Here is an 18,128-nt window from a genome sequence, read left to right on the forward strand (position 1 = left end):
AGTGCCCGTTTATGCGCTGCTGGGATTCCCCTGAGGCTCCCCTCCATGGGAAACCCCACCTCCGGATTTCTGTGTTTTTGTGATGCTGCAGGGGAATCCCAGCAGTGCAAAAACGGGCGCTTCGCTGGCAACGGAAGTCCAGAGGTGGGGTTTCCCAGCGAGGGGAGCCTCAGTGAAATCACAGCATCCCCAAAATACGGAAGTCCGGAGGTGGGGTTTCCCAGCGAGGGGAGCCTCAGCGAAATCACAGCATCCCCAAAATACGGAAGTCCGGAGGTGGGGTTTCCCATGGAGGGGAGCCTCAGGGGAATCCCAGCAGCACAAAAACGGCTTCTTCGCTAATAACAGAAGTCCAAAGGTGGGGCATCCCAGTGGCAGCGGCTTGGGTTTGTAAGGTGAAAATAGTTTGGAAGAAGAGGCAAAAAAATGTTAAACCCCGGGTTTGTATCTCGAAAAGTTTGTATGACGAGGGGTTTGTAAGATGAGGTATCACTGTACTTAGAAAACAGGTGTGAGAGATGGATATAAACTATCCAGTATTTCAGCATATAGTTTGAGCTTCTTAAAGTTTGTAAGATTCTTCAAATTTCCAGAAAGCATTTCATTAATCAACATTTATATACAGAAGTACACTTTTTCCTAACGTTAATGTGAAATTTTTGATTCTACGAAGAACTAACTCCACATCAGGTTCCCCAAATCTAACAAACTCCAGCTGCCATGCATTTGTTTTCATAAACTTCTTGCGAATGTAACCCTCCATCATCTGCTATAGCAAGAAAAACCCCAAACACAATATTGCATGCTTTTCATTTTAATAAACTTCAGCACAATGAGAGAGTGTATACATATATATATAATTTCAATCACATATACAGAACAAAATTCTAGGACTAAAACCAAGTTAACATGACTTTGCTTTTTTCCCGGCCTGGGAAGCACCAGATTGGAGAGGTTGTAGGGTTTGCAGTCACCGGCACATGAAAGGGTAAGCTTTGGAAAGGAATAAAGAAGATAAGCAGCACAGACTGGTGCTTTGAGAGAAAGAACAATACTGGAGAATGACAAGAGAGCTCCAAATTATTTCTCTCACTGGTCTGGCTCAAAAGAGTGCAAATGCCTTCATTTTTGGACGCCGTGCCACTAATCTCTGGAAAAAGTTCTTCCTGCCTTTCTCTCAGACTAAGCACAGCAAGTATGCAAAAGTTAATAATTTAACCGAAAAACATATTCAGGTAACACAATAGAGCATGTAGTACATTTTAGGGGAAGGGACATTGTTTTATTGGAAATGCTCCAGCATTTCCCCTAAGCACAATGGTGGTGGAAGAGAATTCCACCAGAATTCCAGGGAATTTAGTCCATGAACTTCCTGTTACTGTTGGCACCAAAAAGTGCTGTCCGGATCTCTGGCATCATCTGTTGAAGGAGGGGGGGGGGAAGAGAAAAGTTCTGAGTATTTGAATATAGAACATCCATTCATCCATCCATCTACATATTTGACTTCTATGTCATCCAACCCCGTGGGACTTAGAATGGCTTAAAACAATATAAAAACACAATATAATACAATAATAGAAGTCAATATTAATACTAAACATATTAAAATAATAAAAACAATAAAATCCTCTAACCCACAACAATCCAATAAACCAACATACATATCTACCCAATCAATGCATGTTCTCAAATTAAATTGAATTTAATTAGAAGAAAATTGGTTGTCTAGATGTCAAAATTAGAGGTCGATGTTTGGGAGTTTGATATGTACCGAAAGTAAATAATTTGGAATTGGAAATATATTTTTGGGATTATACATGTCTAACTAATTATTATATTTTGGTAATGTATTGAAAAAGTTTCTATGGGGAAAAAATAAAAAAAATTATACCAAGAATTTTTTCCCCCTAGAACACGTTTAACAATCATTCAGTCAAAAGTATTTATTTATTTATTTATTAATTATTTAGATTTGTATGCCGCCCCTCTCCGCAGTATGCTAAAAGGCATAAGCTTATAAAAATATGGCAATAAAATCTTCTACTTCTAAATACTGGAAAATGCTTATGGGGGAAACTACAGCTGAGCCAAACTGCCCATCTCTCAAACTTTCCAGAAATTGCTGTATTGTGGGCAAAGAGCTTGCAATAAGAGAAAAGATTGAAATCCAAGTCTGGGGGAGGGTTTCTAAATCAAGTAGCCCCCCCCCCCCCCCAGATAACATTTCTTGGTGTCAGGGCTGTTTGATGGTAGTAGTGGACTTGTAAACCATAGCAGTCAAGTTGCCGTGGTGTCCCATAGCAAAACCATGGCTGACCCAAGAACTGAATGAGTCTTCAGAGAGGGGCGGCATACAAATCTAATAAATTATTATTATTATTATTATTATTATTATTATTATTATTATTAAATAGAAAACATTTCATTCATACAAGAGAAAAATTTCTAGAAGTACCTGCTGAGCAATGAGGTCCAGACGACTTTCCAGTGTATTAGATACCTTAATTTTATTGTCACTGTTATAAATTTCAACCCCTCCAGCTCTGGAAGAGAAAAATACACGCCAATGAACATGCTGGCACATGAAATCACTCTCACTATTCTTTGCCATTCATTACGATGGTTAGAAGTCTGAGGGTGGGAGGAGTAAGGCAATTTATGAAGCGCTCCATCTCACAGTAGTAAATCTGGGAGGTACACAAGAGAAATATAACCAAAATAAAAGAGAAACAGCGGTATATAAGCAAGACCAGTAATCCAAAATAGGATGCTCGTGGTCCAAATATCATTGTTTCAATTTATAAAGACCAGAACAGACAAATGCCTACAGGATTGGTTTAACCGTCAAGTACAGTCAATCAATATCAACTTTATTTGATTAGTCAATCGACCACATCAAAGCGAGGAAAAGGACCACATCGGTCGTCATAAAACTGTGACTGGTTAAAATACAATAAAATTGGCTAAAATAGAGGGAATTTGAATAAATAATAAGTTAAAATGCAATATAATATGCTAAAATTGAGTAGTAAAACATGAGAATATAACTCGTGCAAAGGATTATATTAAACAAATCTAAGATACTGATATAAAATATTCTTGAGTTCATCTCCTTTGCATGCCACCCCAATATGTTCTATAAAATGTATTCTCATCTGAACAGCCCTGACTATAAACTTAGCGGTTCTAGAAACTACATATATATTTGTACCCTGAAGAAAATATGATAATTGTTTATTACAGTCCCAGTGTATGATTTTGTCAAGTAGGGGCTGTAAATACTGAGGAGTATAGTTTACAATTGAGTAGCACATGTGCAATGTCTTCTATTTCTGGTGCACCACAGATGCATGTTCTCTCAAAATATGGTACTTGGTGGAATCGTCCATATTTGACCATAGAATCTAACTGCTCAAATCTTGCTCTAGTGAGAGTTGTTCTATGGTATTGGGTCAGACCCATTGTCAGGTATTTTTCTAGTTGAAAGGCTGTTTTGTTCTTGGCTAACCATTTCAGTGACCTGCACTTAGCAAGTGCCTCAATATCATTTTAACCAGTCACAGTTTTATGACGACCAATGTGGTCCTTTTCCTCGCTTTGAGATGGTCGATTGACTAATCAAATAAAGTTGATATTGACTGTCAAGTACAGGATGGTATAAATTCCCACTAAAATAATTCCCCATATGAGAAAATCTCACGTTCATTTCCCTTATGCAAGCCCTATTTAAAACCATGGCCACCAGTATATTAAACAGTTTCAGCAAGTTATTTTTACTAGCTTGTGCTTCTTTCTTACATGTCTTCTGGAAGAAAATTGTCCTGATCAACCTGAACATCGACATCTTTCTTGGTGGCAGCTTTGTATATTGGGATACTCTTCTGGACTGCATTCTGGAACAGGATTCATACATAGACACAAAAATATATATTTGATTCTATTCCAGTTCCTAAAAGTATACAAGACTATTGTACATATTAATTTGGAATCCGAGTCTTCATTGGGGCTTAATTGCTGCTAATTGACAGAGCCAGTCAGAACAAATAGGATATGGGATTCTGTCATTTTTGTAATACAGCTATAAGGACTTTTTTTGGAGGGAAGGGGGTCAAATGCTATTTCATTTCCATTTTGTCTAATATACATAAAATCCTTACCTTTACTAAGGGGAGATCTTGTTTCTTGCAACAGATAGTCATTCTAGGCTCAAGTAATTGATACAATCCCTTTATAAAAGAGAACAGAATTTATGTCTTCATTGGAAAGCTCAACGTAGCTTAAAATATAAACAAGGCGTCCTACAAATTTTAGCTAATCATTTTACAAATACGAACCATTAAAGAGTACTGAATATCTCCGGGGCCGCCTTCTGCCGCACGAATCCCAGCGACCGGTTAGGTCCCGTCAACTAAACAATGTCATTTGGTGGGACCCAGGAGAAGAGCCTTCTCTGTGGTGGCCCCAACCCTCTGGAACCAGCTCCCCCCAGATATCAGAGTTGCCCCCACCCTCCTTGCCTTTCGCAAGCTCCTTAAAACCCACCTCTGTCGTCAGGCATGGGGGAATTGAAATTTTCCCTTCCCCCTAGGCTTATAGAATTTATACATGGTATGCTTGTATGCATGATTGGTTCTTTAAATTGGGGGTTTTAAGATTATTTTTAATATTAGATTTGTTCACATTGTCTTTTTTATTGTTGTTAGCCGCCCCGAGTCTTCGGAGAGGGGCGGCATACAAATCTAATAAATACAATACAATACAATACTGTAGTAAAGGCGGATATAACTAACATTCAGTTAGAGAACTCCACAGAAACAGTATAAGCGTCATCCTGTGATATTGACATATGAGTCATGGTGGCACAGTGGTTAGAATGCAATACTGTCGGGCTATTTGAGTCTCACTGGCTGATTGTAGACTCTGTCTTCCATCCTTCCAAAGTTGGTAAAATGAGGACCCACATTGTTGGAGGCAATATGCTAACTCTGTAAACCACTCAGAGAGGGCTATAAAGCACTTTGAAGCAGTATACAAGTCTCAATCCCATTGTTATATGTCTAGGATCCCATTACCTGTAATACTAAGCCATCCAGCAGGGTTTGGTACCTGCCTGTATCCTTCACTACTTTAGCCAGTCTCTGCTTGGCTTCGCTCAGCAAGTCCTATATTATAGGGAAGAAAATGAGAAAAATCTTATTCTCCCACCGGCCTTGAGACATTTCATTGCAAGATCTCTTAAGGATCATGATACCAACAGAATTGAGGATGGAAGAAGCGTGAACCTCATCACCCTAGGTCAACTGTTATTTGTTCCCATATAGTGGGTGTTCTGTAGGGCTCTCTGCCTGGTAGAATCCTCCCAAAAATTCACAGGTACAAATTTCAGACACACAAACATTTGAAAATTCAAAACAATGTTCTTTATAATGAAAATTCACTTAAACCAAGCCCTCTTTTGGTATAGCAAAGAGCACTGGTCTCCAAACAAACTGGTAATTGGTACAAGTCCCTTATCAGTTCTGTGATACTTAGCTTGCAGCTGTGAGGCAATTCACAGTCCTTCTTTCACAAAGTGAAACACACTTTGCTTTGGTATAGTTTCAAAGCGGGGGAAAATCAGCACACAAAAGGTCAAAGTCAGTAAAGCAGTCATGAAACACAAACGATCAGATAATCCTCCACAATGGCCAAACCCACAGGCTGCTATTTATAGCAGCCTCACTAATTACCAAAGTCCCACCCAACCACAGGTGGCCTCATTTTCTTTGATAATAATCTCTCAGTTGTTGTTGCCTATGCATCGCTCTCCGCATGCGTGGCTGTATCATTAACTCTTGTTTTGAATCCAAGGAGGAGCTAGATAATTGATCTCCTTCTGAGCTGTCTGCCCCACTCTCCTCCCTGTCACTCATGTCTTCTTGGTCAGAGGAGCCTTCATCATCAGATTCCACCGGGGGCAAAACAGGCCTGCAGCATGTGGACGTCTCACCCACATCCACAGTCCTTGGGGCAGGAGCTGGGCCACAGCTAACCACAACAGTGGGCGGATCAGCTTTACAACTGGTCATTCTCTGTTCACATGACTATGATCTTCTGTGGTGCAGTCCTCACCTAATGTTCACAAATAGGACTACTGGAACTGCCGTTGCTAAGCAGAGTGGCCAGATGAAGTTTTGCCTAAAAATTCCTTCGCTGAGCAACAGCCTTCGCTGAGCAACAGAGATTCCAACTAGAATTATTAAGTGAGGACTATTTGTATATTTGTGACGTATCTTGAATTGTTCTGTATGTTGCCCATCAGACTGACTTTATTTTTTCATCTATGCCTCTTATTTCACAAACAAAATTCAATGGATGCCGTGGTTTCAATGCCAGATGTTGTGTTTTTGCACACAGCTACTTCTCCAAGTAGTGGTTTGTAAGGCAAGACAGCTTAAAAAGAGCCTAAATACCACCTGCATCAGGGGCGTGTGACTTAACTATGTGACTTTGCCTCTAGCAGAGCATAGTCTGGGATTATTTTGGGGTCTTGACCTTTGTCATTCAAGTTGCGCATCTTAATAGTGCTTAAGAGTGCTGATATTACAAAGAATTGGAAATGTATATATGTAACCGATGTATAGCGAAGTAATAAAAGGACTAGACTTAAGCTGCACACCAAATTTACTACTCCTAGAGTAGTTCAAATGTAAATAACGATATCAAAATGTAATTGATAAAGCAGAGTGCTTTATTTTTTCTTTCTTAATTTCTTTTACACTTATTTCTTTTTCCCCACTCTTTTTCTTCTCTCTATTTAAATTTTTGTGTACGTTGTGTTGTATTATATGTATTGTAGTTGTGTGATTTTAATGTAAATATTTAATAAACTTTTTTCTAAAAAAAAAAAAGAGTGCTGATATTACAATACAATGTTATATCTTCACTTAAGTGACTAAAGCAGTGTTTCCCAACCATGGCAACTTGAAGGTATTTGGACTTCAACTCTGGCTGGGGAATTCTGGGAGTTGAAGTCCAGATATCTTCAAGTTGCCAAGGTTGGGAAACACTGGACTAAAGGCATTAAGCAGTATTTTCTATAGGCAAATAATTGTTTTGAGAGTAAAGCTATCAGTACAATTTAGGTAACAAGCACATAATTTTAGAAAGTAGAACATACCCCATACCAGTGGTTCTCAACCTGGGGGTCGGGACCCCTTTGGGGGTCGAACGACCATTTCACAGAGGTCGCCTAGGACCACGGGAAAAGACAAACTTCCCATGGTGTTAGGAACGAAAGCTTCTATTCTGGTGCCTTGGAACATATTTTTACAATCCGACCAATCAGGCATTTACAGTGGGAGAATCCCTCTGACCTTCCTGCCAATCATCTTAAAGCTCTGATGGGAGAATTGACGATGGCCTGATGGTTGGGGGTCAACACAACATGAGGAACTTTAGTAAGGGGTCACGGCATTAGAAAGGTTGAGAGCCACTGCCTTATACAAAGGGTATCTGAGTTAATATTCCCAAGTCTTAATTTTCTCTTTGTGCAGCATCTAATACTTATTCAGTGGAAACGTTTGTCACTGTCTGACTAATAATAGGCTGAAAAACACACTCTATTCTTTTTCAACAAAAGAAATCAATGACGCAGAGATAATTTCACTATATATTTCTGGCACATCTGATTCCCTTTCCCAGTAATACATATACAGTGTTCCCTCAATTTTCGCAGGTTCAAAATTCGCGAATAGACTATACCACGGTTTTTCAAAAAATATTAATTATAAAATACTTCGCAGTTTGTTCCCTATACCACGGTTTTTCCCACCCAATGACGTCATATGTCATCGCCAAACTAATAATTTTTGCAAATAAATAACAAAAAAAAATTTATTGTTAATAAATTATTATGTTTATAAATATCAGGATCACTAAGTGTCTTATTTAATGGTGAGTACCAGTAATAATGGTGAGTAAATGGTTGTTAAGGGAATGGGAAATGGTAATTTAGGGGGTTAAAGTGTTAAGTGATGGTTTGTGATACTGTTCATAGCCAAAAATAGTGTATTTACTTCTGCATCTCTACTTCGTGGAAATTCGACTTTTGCGGGCGGTCTCGGAAAGCATCCTCCGCGAAAATCGAGGGAACACTGTATATATTGAGATCCTCTTTCCCTCTAGGCCTTTACAATTCTATGCATGGTATATATGTATGTATGTTTGGTTTTTATATTAATGGATTTTTAATAATTTCTAATACCAAATTACTATTGTACACTGTTTTATTGTCGCTGTTAGCCGCCCCGAGTCTCCGGAGAGGGGCGGCATACAAATCCAACAAATAAATAAATAAATATCAAACATTTTCTTCAAAGATACATTAGAAGAACAAAAGGTAAACATTGCAGTGTATTTTTCAGGCAAAGAATGAAAAAAAATTCTTATAAAGAGATGGCCAGACTTACTGCAATCAGATCATCTCTCGCTTTGAGAACCTTCAGTCTCGCCTGATTCATCAGGTTGGACATCTGACTGTAAGACAGATGGAAAAAATGAAACAGAGTACAAGAGGGCTTAGGGAGTGAAACAGCAGGCGTTAATTATGTGTTCTTATAGACACGTGCCAGACTAACTCCCAAAATGTTCAAGCAGCAAAGCCTTTGTTTAGCAGGCCTCTTTTGAGTACTATAGAATAGAATAGAATTTTTATTGGCCAAGTGTGATTAGACACACAAGGAATTTGTCTTTGTGCATATGCTCTCAGTGTACATAAAATAAAATATACATTTGTCAAGAATCATGTGGTACAACAATGATTGTCATAGGGGTCAAATAAGCAATGAAGAAGCAATATTAATAAAAAATCTTAGGATATAAGCAACAAGTTACAGTCATACAGTCAACATGGGAGGAAATGGGTGAAAGGAATGATGAGAAAAACTAGTAGAATAGAAGTGCAGATTTAGTAGAAAGTCTGACAGTGTTGAGAGAATTATTTGTTTAGTAGAGTGATGGCGTTCGGGAAAAAACTGTTCTTGTGTCTAGTTGTCTTGGTGTGCAGTGCTCTGTAGCGACGTTTTGAGGGTAGGCTGGCCTGAAATATAGCCTTTCTTAAATCTTGCTGCCAGCCTTCCTTCTTTATTTCTAGTTTTAAAAAGCTGTCAATTCCCACTCAATCCCCAAAAGGATCGTTCTACATTCTGGCTTAATCAACAGTGTGTTCTCTGCTGATGAATAAACCTTGCAAACCTAAATTGTACCCTGAAATACTACTGTTTCTGCAGTGAATACAAAAATCTCATAATTTTTTTTAATTGTGCGAAAGACTCAGTCTGTAACCCATGAACTGAGCCATAAAATGTAAACTTTTGTAAATTATGTTGTTTACAAAATAATTCTGTTTATACAAGTGACATTCAAATAGTCTCTTAAAGCATTAACCTCAGTTATTTTCTACATCGTTGGCTGCATAGTTACTGATTTTAAAAAATGTCTTAGAGCAAAAGAAAAAGAAATCATATAAACCAGTAAACATTGGAAATGGGCAGCAATAAACAAATCTTTGCATGCTTTCACTAATCAGTTTAAGATAATGGCTAGTTCTATTTTTTCTGCAGTCTAAAATAAGCTTTGACATCTTAGAAACATAGAAGACTGACGGCAGAAAAAGACCTCATGGTCCATCTAGTCTGCCCTTATACTATTTCCTGTATTTTATCTTAGGATGGATATATGTTTATCCCAGGCATGTTTAAATTCAGTTACTGTGGATTTACCAACCACGTCTGCTGGAAGTTTGTTCCAAGGATCTACTACTCTTTCAGTGAAATAATATTTTCTTACGTTGCTTTTGATCTTCCCCCCAACTAACTTCAGATTGTGTCCCCTTGTTCTTGTGTTCACTTTCCTATTAAAAACCCTTCCCTCCTTCCATTACATACATTTTCTTTTGCTGTTCTATTTGTTTTTCTTTCTTTTCATAGTACTCCATGATCTTCAACCTTTGGGTCTGAACAAGTCGACCTTTCTCAATGTTGAATTCTTCTTCAGCCTACAAGAAAGCAAAGCCCACAGATTTAGTCAGATGAAGAACCTAAAGCGCTGACTAGAGTTATAAAAGAATGGAATAGCAATTAATATTCTTTAACAATATACAGTGTGCTAGCAATCAAAATCAGTTCCAACAAACTAAACCCCAATAGGAATAATTTTACAGTAGTCATATCTCCCAAGATAGACCTGGATGTTCGTACCAGCAAGTTTGTGTAGCTAATATGAAGTCACATATTTTAATGCTTTTTTTAAAAAGAAAATGCTGGCTTCAAATTGTTACCATTAGTGATATATAACAAGTTCTGTCTTCCAAAAAGACAGTCAATTAAATTGTAATTTATTGGATTAAATACTTGGTGAGCTTAATCTGTGTGTAGGGCCATAGTTCCCTCTAAGCTGAGCAGTGAGCAATCGCTCACTTAAAAATCATCATCAACTCAGAGTTTTCCAAACCTGCCCAGAAGCCGAGAGGGAAATAGTGAGAGGGGAGGAGAGAGAGAGGAAGAGAGGAAGAGAGAGAAACAGATAGAAAAAAGAGAGGAAGGAAGAGAGAAAGAAAATCAAAATCTAGTTTGAAACTAGCTCAACTATTTAAGTGGCATTTTGATATTGATAGAGTTGCCCTATTATGAGCTCACTGTTATAGACACACAGTACAGTATTTTATTTTGAAATTCTCTGAGGCAAAACAGGGTGGGTTTTTTGTTTGTTTGTTTATTTGTTTGTTTGTTTATTTATTATTTCTGTGCCGCCCAGTCCCGAAGGGACTGCCGCTCAGACACTATACTTTTCCACCCACCCAAAAAAACAATTAGAGGGAACACTGCATAGGGCAGAACAAAATGGCAATTTTTTTAAAAAAATACCCTTCAGTTATTTTGAAGCACAATATAATTGCTTTAAGTACACATTAGCTAAATAAAATGATTTTTTTTTTAAAAAATCACAACTTGGCAAGTCACAAGTGAATTTTTGGTATTAGAAGAAATGACACAGGCCCTCTATGGCAGTGGTTCTCAACTTGGGGGTCAGGCCCCTTTGGAGGTCGAACAACCGTTTCACAGGAATAGCCGAAGACCATGGGAAAATTCCCCATGGTGTTAGGAACAAAAGTTTCTATTCTGGCACCTTGGAACATATTTTTACAATCCGACCAATCAGGCGTTTACAGTAGGAGTGTCCCTTTGACCTTCCTGCCAATCAGCTTAAAGCTCAGTTGGGAGAATCGGTGCTTGACTTATGGTTGGGGGTCACCACAACATGAGGAACTGTATTAAGGAGTCATGGCATTAGAAAGGTTGAGATCCACTGCCTTATTTTACACACAGGAAACATTGACATGCTTTTCATTTACCTTAGCATCTATTTCTTCCGCCTTTTCATTGGCTTCCTGCTCAATGAAAGCCATCATGTGTTTAATCTGTAACAAAAATAATATTTTCCATGGAAACAAGCAGATATATTTTGTCACTGAACATGACAGATTTTCCCAGTTCACAAGCGGTGTATTTTTTTAAAAAAATAAAGACTTTCCAACACCAATTTGTTATAAACTGGATACTTGTACTTATAGGTATTTAGTGTTCACAGAAGCTTAAGAACTGAAACTGCATTCCAACTCATATTGCTTTACAATTTTAGAGATACAATTATTATTTCAGCTGGCAGATAATTTAATACTTCGTAGGAAAAGAACAGGGGAAACCAAATTCATCCAGCAACAACCTTTTAGATGCATCAGTTTCCAGAGATGAGTGGTCCTTAAGCAAGGAATACTTGCGGTAGTTACCCGCCTACTTCCATTTGCCAGCAACAGGGCCCTAAAGTTGAATGCTACTCACAATTAAAGAGAAACATTTTGGTCTAGTGGTTAAGGCATCAGGCTGGAAAGCAGAAAACCATGAGTTCAAATCCTATCTTAGCCATTAAAGCCAGCTGGGTGACTTTGGACCACTAATTGGACCATGACAATGTCGTTTGGCAGGCCCCAGGGGAAGAGCCTTCTCTGTGGCGGCCCCGACCCTCTGGAACCAACTCCCCCCGGATATCAGAGTTGCCCCCACCCTCCTTGCCTTTCGTAAACTTCTTAAAACCCACCTGTGTCGTCAGGCATGGGGGAATTGAGATATTCCCTTCTCCCTAGGCTTATAAAAAATAATAATTTATGCATGGTATGTCTGTATGTATGATTGGTTCGTTAAATTGGGGTTTTTAAAATTACTTTTAATATTAGATTTGTTATACAGTATGTTGTTTTATTACTGTTGTTAGCCGCCCCGAGTCTGCGGAGAGAGGCGGCATACAAATCTAATAAATAAAATAAATAATTCTCTCATCCTAACTCACTTCATAAAAGGAGGTTGTGGGGACAATAGGATGAGAAAATTGTGTTGAGTTACTTGTAAAAATAATGGGGGAAATAAAACTTTTACATACATTATATGATCCTAGATGGCATTTACTAACCACATAAAGATGGTGTGGGTTGGTACATCATAGGCAGACATTTATGTTTTTGGAACAGAAAATATCTACTCAGTTGTAAATATTACAAGCAAATAATAATTACGGTACATTGCCTATACAGGTAAACTTAAATTCCCACGGATTTCAGTGCCAAGTTGGTACATCTTTACTCAGTGAGAGTAAAGAGACATCATCAACAATTCTAAGGAAGAAGACATGCATGTAAACCAAGTATGGCCAGTTCCTGGGCTGCAAGGGAACATTGCTTTACCAGTATCAGCTGGCTCACAGCAACATTCAGTGAACTATTCCAACTCAAACCCAGCTCAGGATGGTTTTACTCTAAATGACATTATTTACAGTCAACAAGATAAACTTTAAAGGACAACCAAATCACACCTGCAGTATTGTATCATGTAAAATTCCACCACATTGCAGGGAAGTTACAATTTTAAAAAAATAGTCTGCCAGTATGAATTTAGAATATTGATATTCTATTTAGAATAATGATATTCTTGCAGAGGTCATCAAAACAAAATCCATTTTGTCTTCAGTATATTTAGCAATTAGCAATTGTCTTATGTCCTGAATTTTCAAGTTCATTCATATGAAGGCATAATTGCACAGCTACAGTACCCTCTTCTGTACTGTGTTTTCTATATGCGATGAAGTGACATGCATGCAGTTACAGTATTTAATTTTTATCCATATGTGCATTAGTAATGATGAACACTGGTAGCAAACAATGCTTCAGTGGGACCAATTAAAAATACAATGCCAGAATTTCACAAGATTGTTCTTTCCTGCAAGGTTCAGTGGAGGCAGAACTTCCTGTTTTTTTATGAGTGTGAACATTAATCATTAGCTTTTTCAGTTCTTCCTTTCCATGATATGAGGATACTTCATTGCTCTCTTGCAGTTTAGGTCTCTTCTGGTAAATGGTTAGGAGAAGATTTATTCCAGTCACTTTTGGTTTTATGTATCAATCAAATATTATATACAGAAGTTATATAAATTACCCTCTATATAAAGTCACTGTGATTAAAACATCTTACAGATGGGCATCAAACTCTGATATTACAGGAATATTTATCAAATTTCTATACCACCCTCTGGATGGTTTACAAAGATATAGCTGAGGCTGAAACTGGGTTATTAGTGGTCCAAAATTGCCCCCAAACCCATGCTGATGAGGTGGAAGTGTCTATCATCTTTATGTATAACTGGTTGCCAGTTGCTTTCTAAACCCAGTTCAAGGTGTCCATTAGGCTGTACCAAACATTGCACAATTTAGGTCTAAATTAATTGCACGATCAACTAACCCTGTACAGTTCTCCCTGTGCTATCAAGACAACACATCTTTGGCAGATTCCAGAACAAACATATCTAATATCAATCATCAATTCTCATTTGTTTGCCTTATGGGAGTTCTTTATTGTGAAATAAATTACTATTGGAATTCAAGTGAGTCCCTTGTAATTAAAGTATAATCCCTACCAGAAGCAATCTTTACCTTATCTATTTCTTATATCTTTCAAGATTTATATCTCTATTTCCATCTCCCCTCATCTCAAAATTTCATTCCAACTGTCAATAAGATCTTCATAGTACATACAACTCCCTATTGATAATTCTGAATATAATACAATGGGTTTTTTTAAGTAATCAGGATTGAATTCAAATAGTTGTTGACATTCTATCGATTCTCCCAGCCTTGTCCAAAAGATATTCTTGGAGTGTCTTCTTCTAAAACAATCCTTCCCTCTCCAAGGACATAAATTCAAGGTCAGATGTTGGAAAGTACCCATTTGCATCAAACTTCCATACTTGCAAATCGCAATCATTACAATAAAATGCAGTCACTTTCCATGTGTGTCAAAAACTTACCAGAATTAACAAGATTATTTGAATTGAACTAGAGAAGCCATTGCTCAACTATATTAATTTGCAGAATTAACCAGCATGATATTGCACAACAGGCCCAGAAAAGTCTAGTGTGCTATTTTCTTCTCAGTCTATTCTCAACAGATACTACTTTCAAGAAAATAATTTATTTCATTTATTTTATTTGACTTATGTGCCACCCAATACCACAGAACTTACTTGCCACAGGACTCACTTGTCACAATTTTTGTGACAATACAGTAAAAAAAAAATTACTTAAGAGTCCCAAACGTTAAAATAAAACCTCCCAATTTTGTGTACATTCGAGAATAAACTCTTCAATCACTTCTGAATCATATGTTGTCTTCCTGTGCGAATGGAACCAAAATCACACAACACATATAATACATTAATAAATGCTGCACGTTTTTTTATTCAGAAGCCAATCCCAATGGATGAAACCCAGAAGAAACCTTATTTTGCTCATTTCCAAATCGAATGAAATAACATGTCCTTTTGCAGAGCTTGCAAAGGGAAAGTGCCCAAAAAGTTTTGGTTTTGCCCCCCTTGTCGTCGTCCCCCCCAAAAAAGCCACTGGACTTTTCTTGGACTTTTTGAAAAAAACACTTTTTGGGCACTTTCCCTTTATAAACTCTGCAAAAGGACGAGATATGTTGTTGGAAATGGTCTTTTTTTCTTCCTTTGAAAACATTTCGCTTCTCATCCAAGAAGTTCCTTCTTTCTGCCAACCGAATAGAGAAGGATTTCTATTTCTTTGCAATCTTCTGGGCAGTTATGACTCTGAAGGTCGGTCCAAAAAACCCCAAGAAAATACAGCTGCTTTCGCAAAAGCAACCTTTGGGGCAACCCCGACTGAGAATCTCTCTTTGCAGCGGAAGATTTCTCTTTCTCTCCCCAAATCGCAGGTGGATCTGGATACAAGCCGGACTCCCCCAAACGATGGGGATCCCCGTGCAGGAAGGAGCTGCGCTTGACTTAACGGGCACCCTCGGCTGACTCTCCGCTCCTCCGTGCTGCCTGCGATCCAGGCAGGAGGATGGTCAGCCGAGCCCAGGGATGGGATGACTTACGAGCTCATTCCCCGGGTTGCGACCGCCGCCCGCGCTGAGAAAGGCGCTAAAGGCTCCCCCAACCCAGGATCGACTCCCCCCCACCCCCCCAATTCCGCCGTACCTGCTTCTGAACGTCGGCATCGCTCAGCGCCATGTTGAAGGCTGGCTAGAGAAGCGGGGAGGGAGCAGAAGGAGAAAGCGTCCGCTTGAACCGGTGCTCTCCCTGCAGGCTGAAGGGGGTGGAAGGGCCCCGATCGGATCCGGTGGAGGTCACGCTCAGGAGTTTGAGGCAGCTGACATTCTGCGTCACCCGGCCCCGCCCCTTATTCGCTCGCGTTTGCACCAATGGGAGGACGCGGTGACGTCATCCACGCGGAAGAAGGGCCGTCTTTCGCTTCGGAATGGTTAAAGGAGGAAGAGCGGCGCGCTTAGCGTGCGGATGGAGGATTTCCGGCTCATGTCGGATCCAAGGGGTCTCCAGCCTTGGCAACTTCCTTCCTTCCTTCCTTCCTTTCCTCCCTTCCTTCACTTCCCCCTCTCTCCCTCATTTCTTTCCTTCTTTCCTTCCTTCCCTTCCTTCCCTCCCTCATTTCTTTCTTTCGTTCTTTCCCTTCCTTTCTTTTTTCCTTTTTCTTCCTTCCCTCCCTCCCTCCCTTCTTTCTTTTTTCCTTTTTCTTCCCTCCCTCCCTTTTCTTTCTTTCTTTTATTTTCTTTCCAAATATTTACAGGGGTAGGCAAAGTTGGCTCTTCTATGACATGTGGACTTCAGCTCCCAGAATCCCTGAGCTACCATGATTGGCTCAAATCACCGCTCAGGAATTCTGAGAGTTGAAATCCACAAGTCATAGAACAGCCAAGTTTGCCTACCCCTGATTTATAGGATAGTAGTAGTTTGTATAAACATAAGTAAAAAGTAACAATAAAAGAGGACAATAGGACAGGGAACGGTAGGCACAGCGGTGTGTTTATGCATGGGGAGAGGTCGACTACTAGACAATCTGAGGTTAAAGTTTTTGGGGTTTGGGGAAGAAACCACAGAGTTAGGTAGTGCATTCCAGGCATTGACCGCGCTATTACTGAAGTTATATTTTCTGCAGTTGAGTTTGGAGCAGTTTACATTTAGTTTGAATCTATTACGTGCTCGTGTATTGCTGTGGTTGAAGGTGAAGTAATTATTAATAGGAAGGACATGTTGGTATATGATTTTATGAACTGCATTTAGATCAGATCGGAAGCGACATACTGTAGTTGTAAATTGTCTAATCCCAGTACTTCAAGTCTGGTGAAATAAGGTATTTTGTTGCGAGAGGAGGAGTGAAGGACTCTTCTTGTGAAATATTTCTGGACACTGTCAATTGTATTAATGTTTGATATGCAATGTGGGTTCCAGACAGGTGAGCTGTATTCTTTTGGTGGCCGAGGAATTCTGCGAGTTGAAGACCACAAGTCTTAAAGTTGCCAAGGTTGGAGACCCTTGAGATAACCCTTCTACATTATGGAAAACAGTGGAAGGTTATCCAAAAGTTCCTCACTCCTCTTATTTAATTTGCTTAAAGATTGAATTGGGTGACAGTAGTGCAAGTTGATTGGCAAAACTGTTGCTAATTGCCGAGTTTCCAACATCTGCCCAACATAATTATGAAAAATAAATTGGGAAATGATAAAAGGCTGTGTTAATTGCTTGAGGAATGAATTATTCTAAAAATTATTTAAAATATTAAATCCATTAAAATTAGCCCCTTATGAGATATGTAGATTTGTTAGTTCTGGGTAGCAGGAAAGTAGAAGAAAATCATCTGTTGCTTTTTAATGTCTGAATAATAAAAAGACAGTAGCAGGTCATGCAGCAGGAATACTATGAAAATTTGAACCTGTATCTGGAGTCAGTCATGGCCCGGTTTGGACACTGAATCGTTCCTAGCTCTGGTTGTCTTCTGTCAATAAACAGGCAGAGCACATGCCTCCCAGCGACTGGTAAGAGCCCATAGGGTTGGCCTTCTTCGGGTCCCATCAGCTAAACAATATCGACTGTTTAGGTCCATGGGGAGAGCCTTCTCTGTGGTGGCCCCGACTCAGGAATCACCTACCTCCTGAGATCCGTACTACCCTCACCTTATTTCCTTTTTAGAAAGCTGTAAAGACCTGGCTTTATTTGACAGGCCTGGATCTAATCTAATCTAGTCCTATCTGTCTGTCTGTCTGTCTGTCTATCTATCATCTGTCTGTCTGTCTGTCTGTCTGTCTGTCTGTCTGTCTACCTACCTACCTACCTACCTACCTACCTACCTACCTATTCTGTCTATCTAATTTAATAAACACTGGCTTGCAACAATTGTGCCTGTAATCAGTAATGTCATGGGGTGCATCCGTGTGTGTATTAATTGCATATCTTTTACTTTCTATACTGCGTTTGCACCTTTTTGTCGCAAAATCTATAGGTAGGCCTAGGTTACAAAGACAAATGGTTCAAGTTGAAGGCGGCACACTGAGACTATTGGGGAGAGGGGGGAAAAACTACCGTACCACTCTAACATTTCCTATGTCTATATCCGAGGGCTTAATCACGTCCTCTCCCTTAAGCCGAGATCGCGGCGTGAATCTGCTTAGTCACCTCCTCCGCTACGCCCCTCCCCGGGTGACGTCACGCCAGCCTCGTGCGCGCCCGCC

At 39.3% G+C, this 18,128-nt stretch overlaps 1 protein-coding gene across 1 annotated transcript; it reads right to left on the minus strand.

Annotated features, from left to right (window-relative positions):
* Nucleotides 1-798: 798 nt before the first annotated feature.
* ATP6V1E1 (ATPase H+ transporting V1 subunit E1) lies at nt 799-15,784 on the minus strand. Its single transcript, XM_070756487.1, has 9 exons — nt 15,583-15,784; nt 11,393-11,458; nt 9,927-10,036; nt 8,451-8,517; nt 5,073-5,162; nt 4,158-4,226; nt 3,799-3,893; nt 2,456-2,543; nt 799-1,419 (listed from the first exon to the last, which is right to left on the minus strand). The coding sequence occupies exons 1-9, from the start codon at nt 15,613-15,615 to the stop codon at nt 1,357-1,359; spliced, it is 681 nt and encodes a 226-aa protein (XP_070612588.1). The 5' UTR covers nt 15,616-15,784; the 3' UTR covers nt 799-1,356.
* Nucleotides 15,785-18,128: the final 2,344 nt, after the last annotated feature.

This window comes from Erythrolamprus reginae, chromosome 6 (assembly GCF_031021105.1).
Source record: "Erythrolamprus reginae isolate rEryReg1 chromosome 6, rEryReg1.hap1, whole genome shotgun sequence".
NCBI classification, from domain to species: Eukaryota; Metazoa; Chordata; class Lepidosauria; order Squamata; family Dipsadidae; genus Erythrolamprus; species Erythrolamprus reginae.

Excerpts from the sequence above, each read along its gene's own strand:
- ATP6V1E1 (XM_070756487.1), bottom strand. The coding sequence starts at position 15,615 with ATGGCGCTGAGCGATGCCGACGTTCAGAAGCAG. Across the intron at positions 8,518-9,926 it reads ATAGAACAGCAAAAGAAAAT|TCAGATGTCCAACCTGATGA; the intron begins GTATGTAATGGA and ends TCTGTCTTACAG. Across the intron at positions 5,163-8,450 it reads CGAGAGATGATCTGATTGCA|GACTTGCTGAGCGAAGCCAA; the intron begins GTAAGTCTGGCC and ends CCTATAATATAG.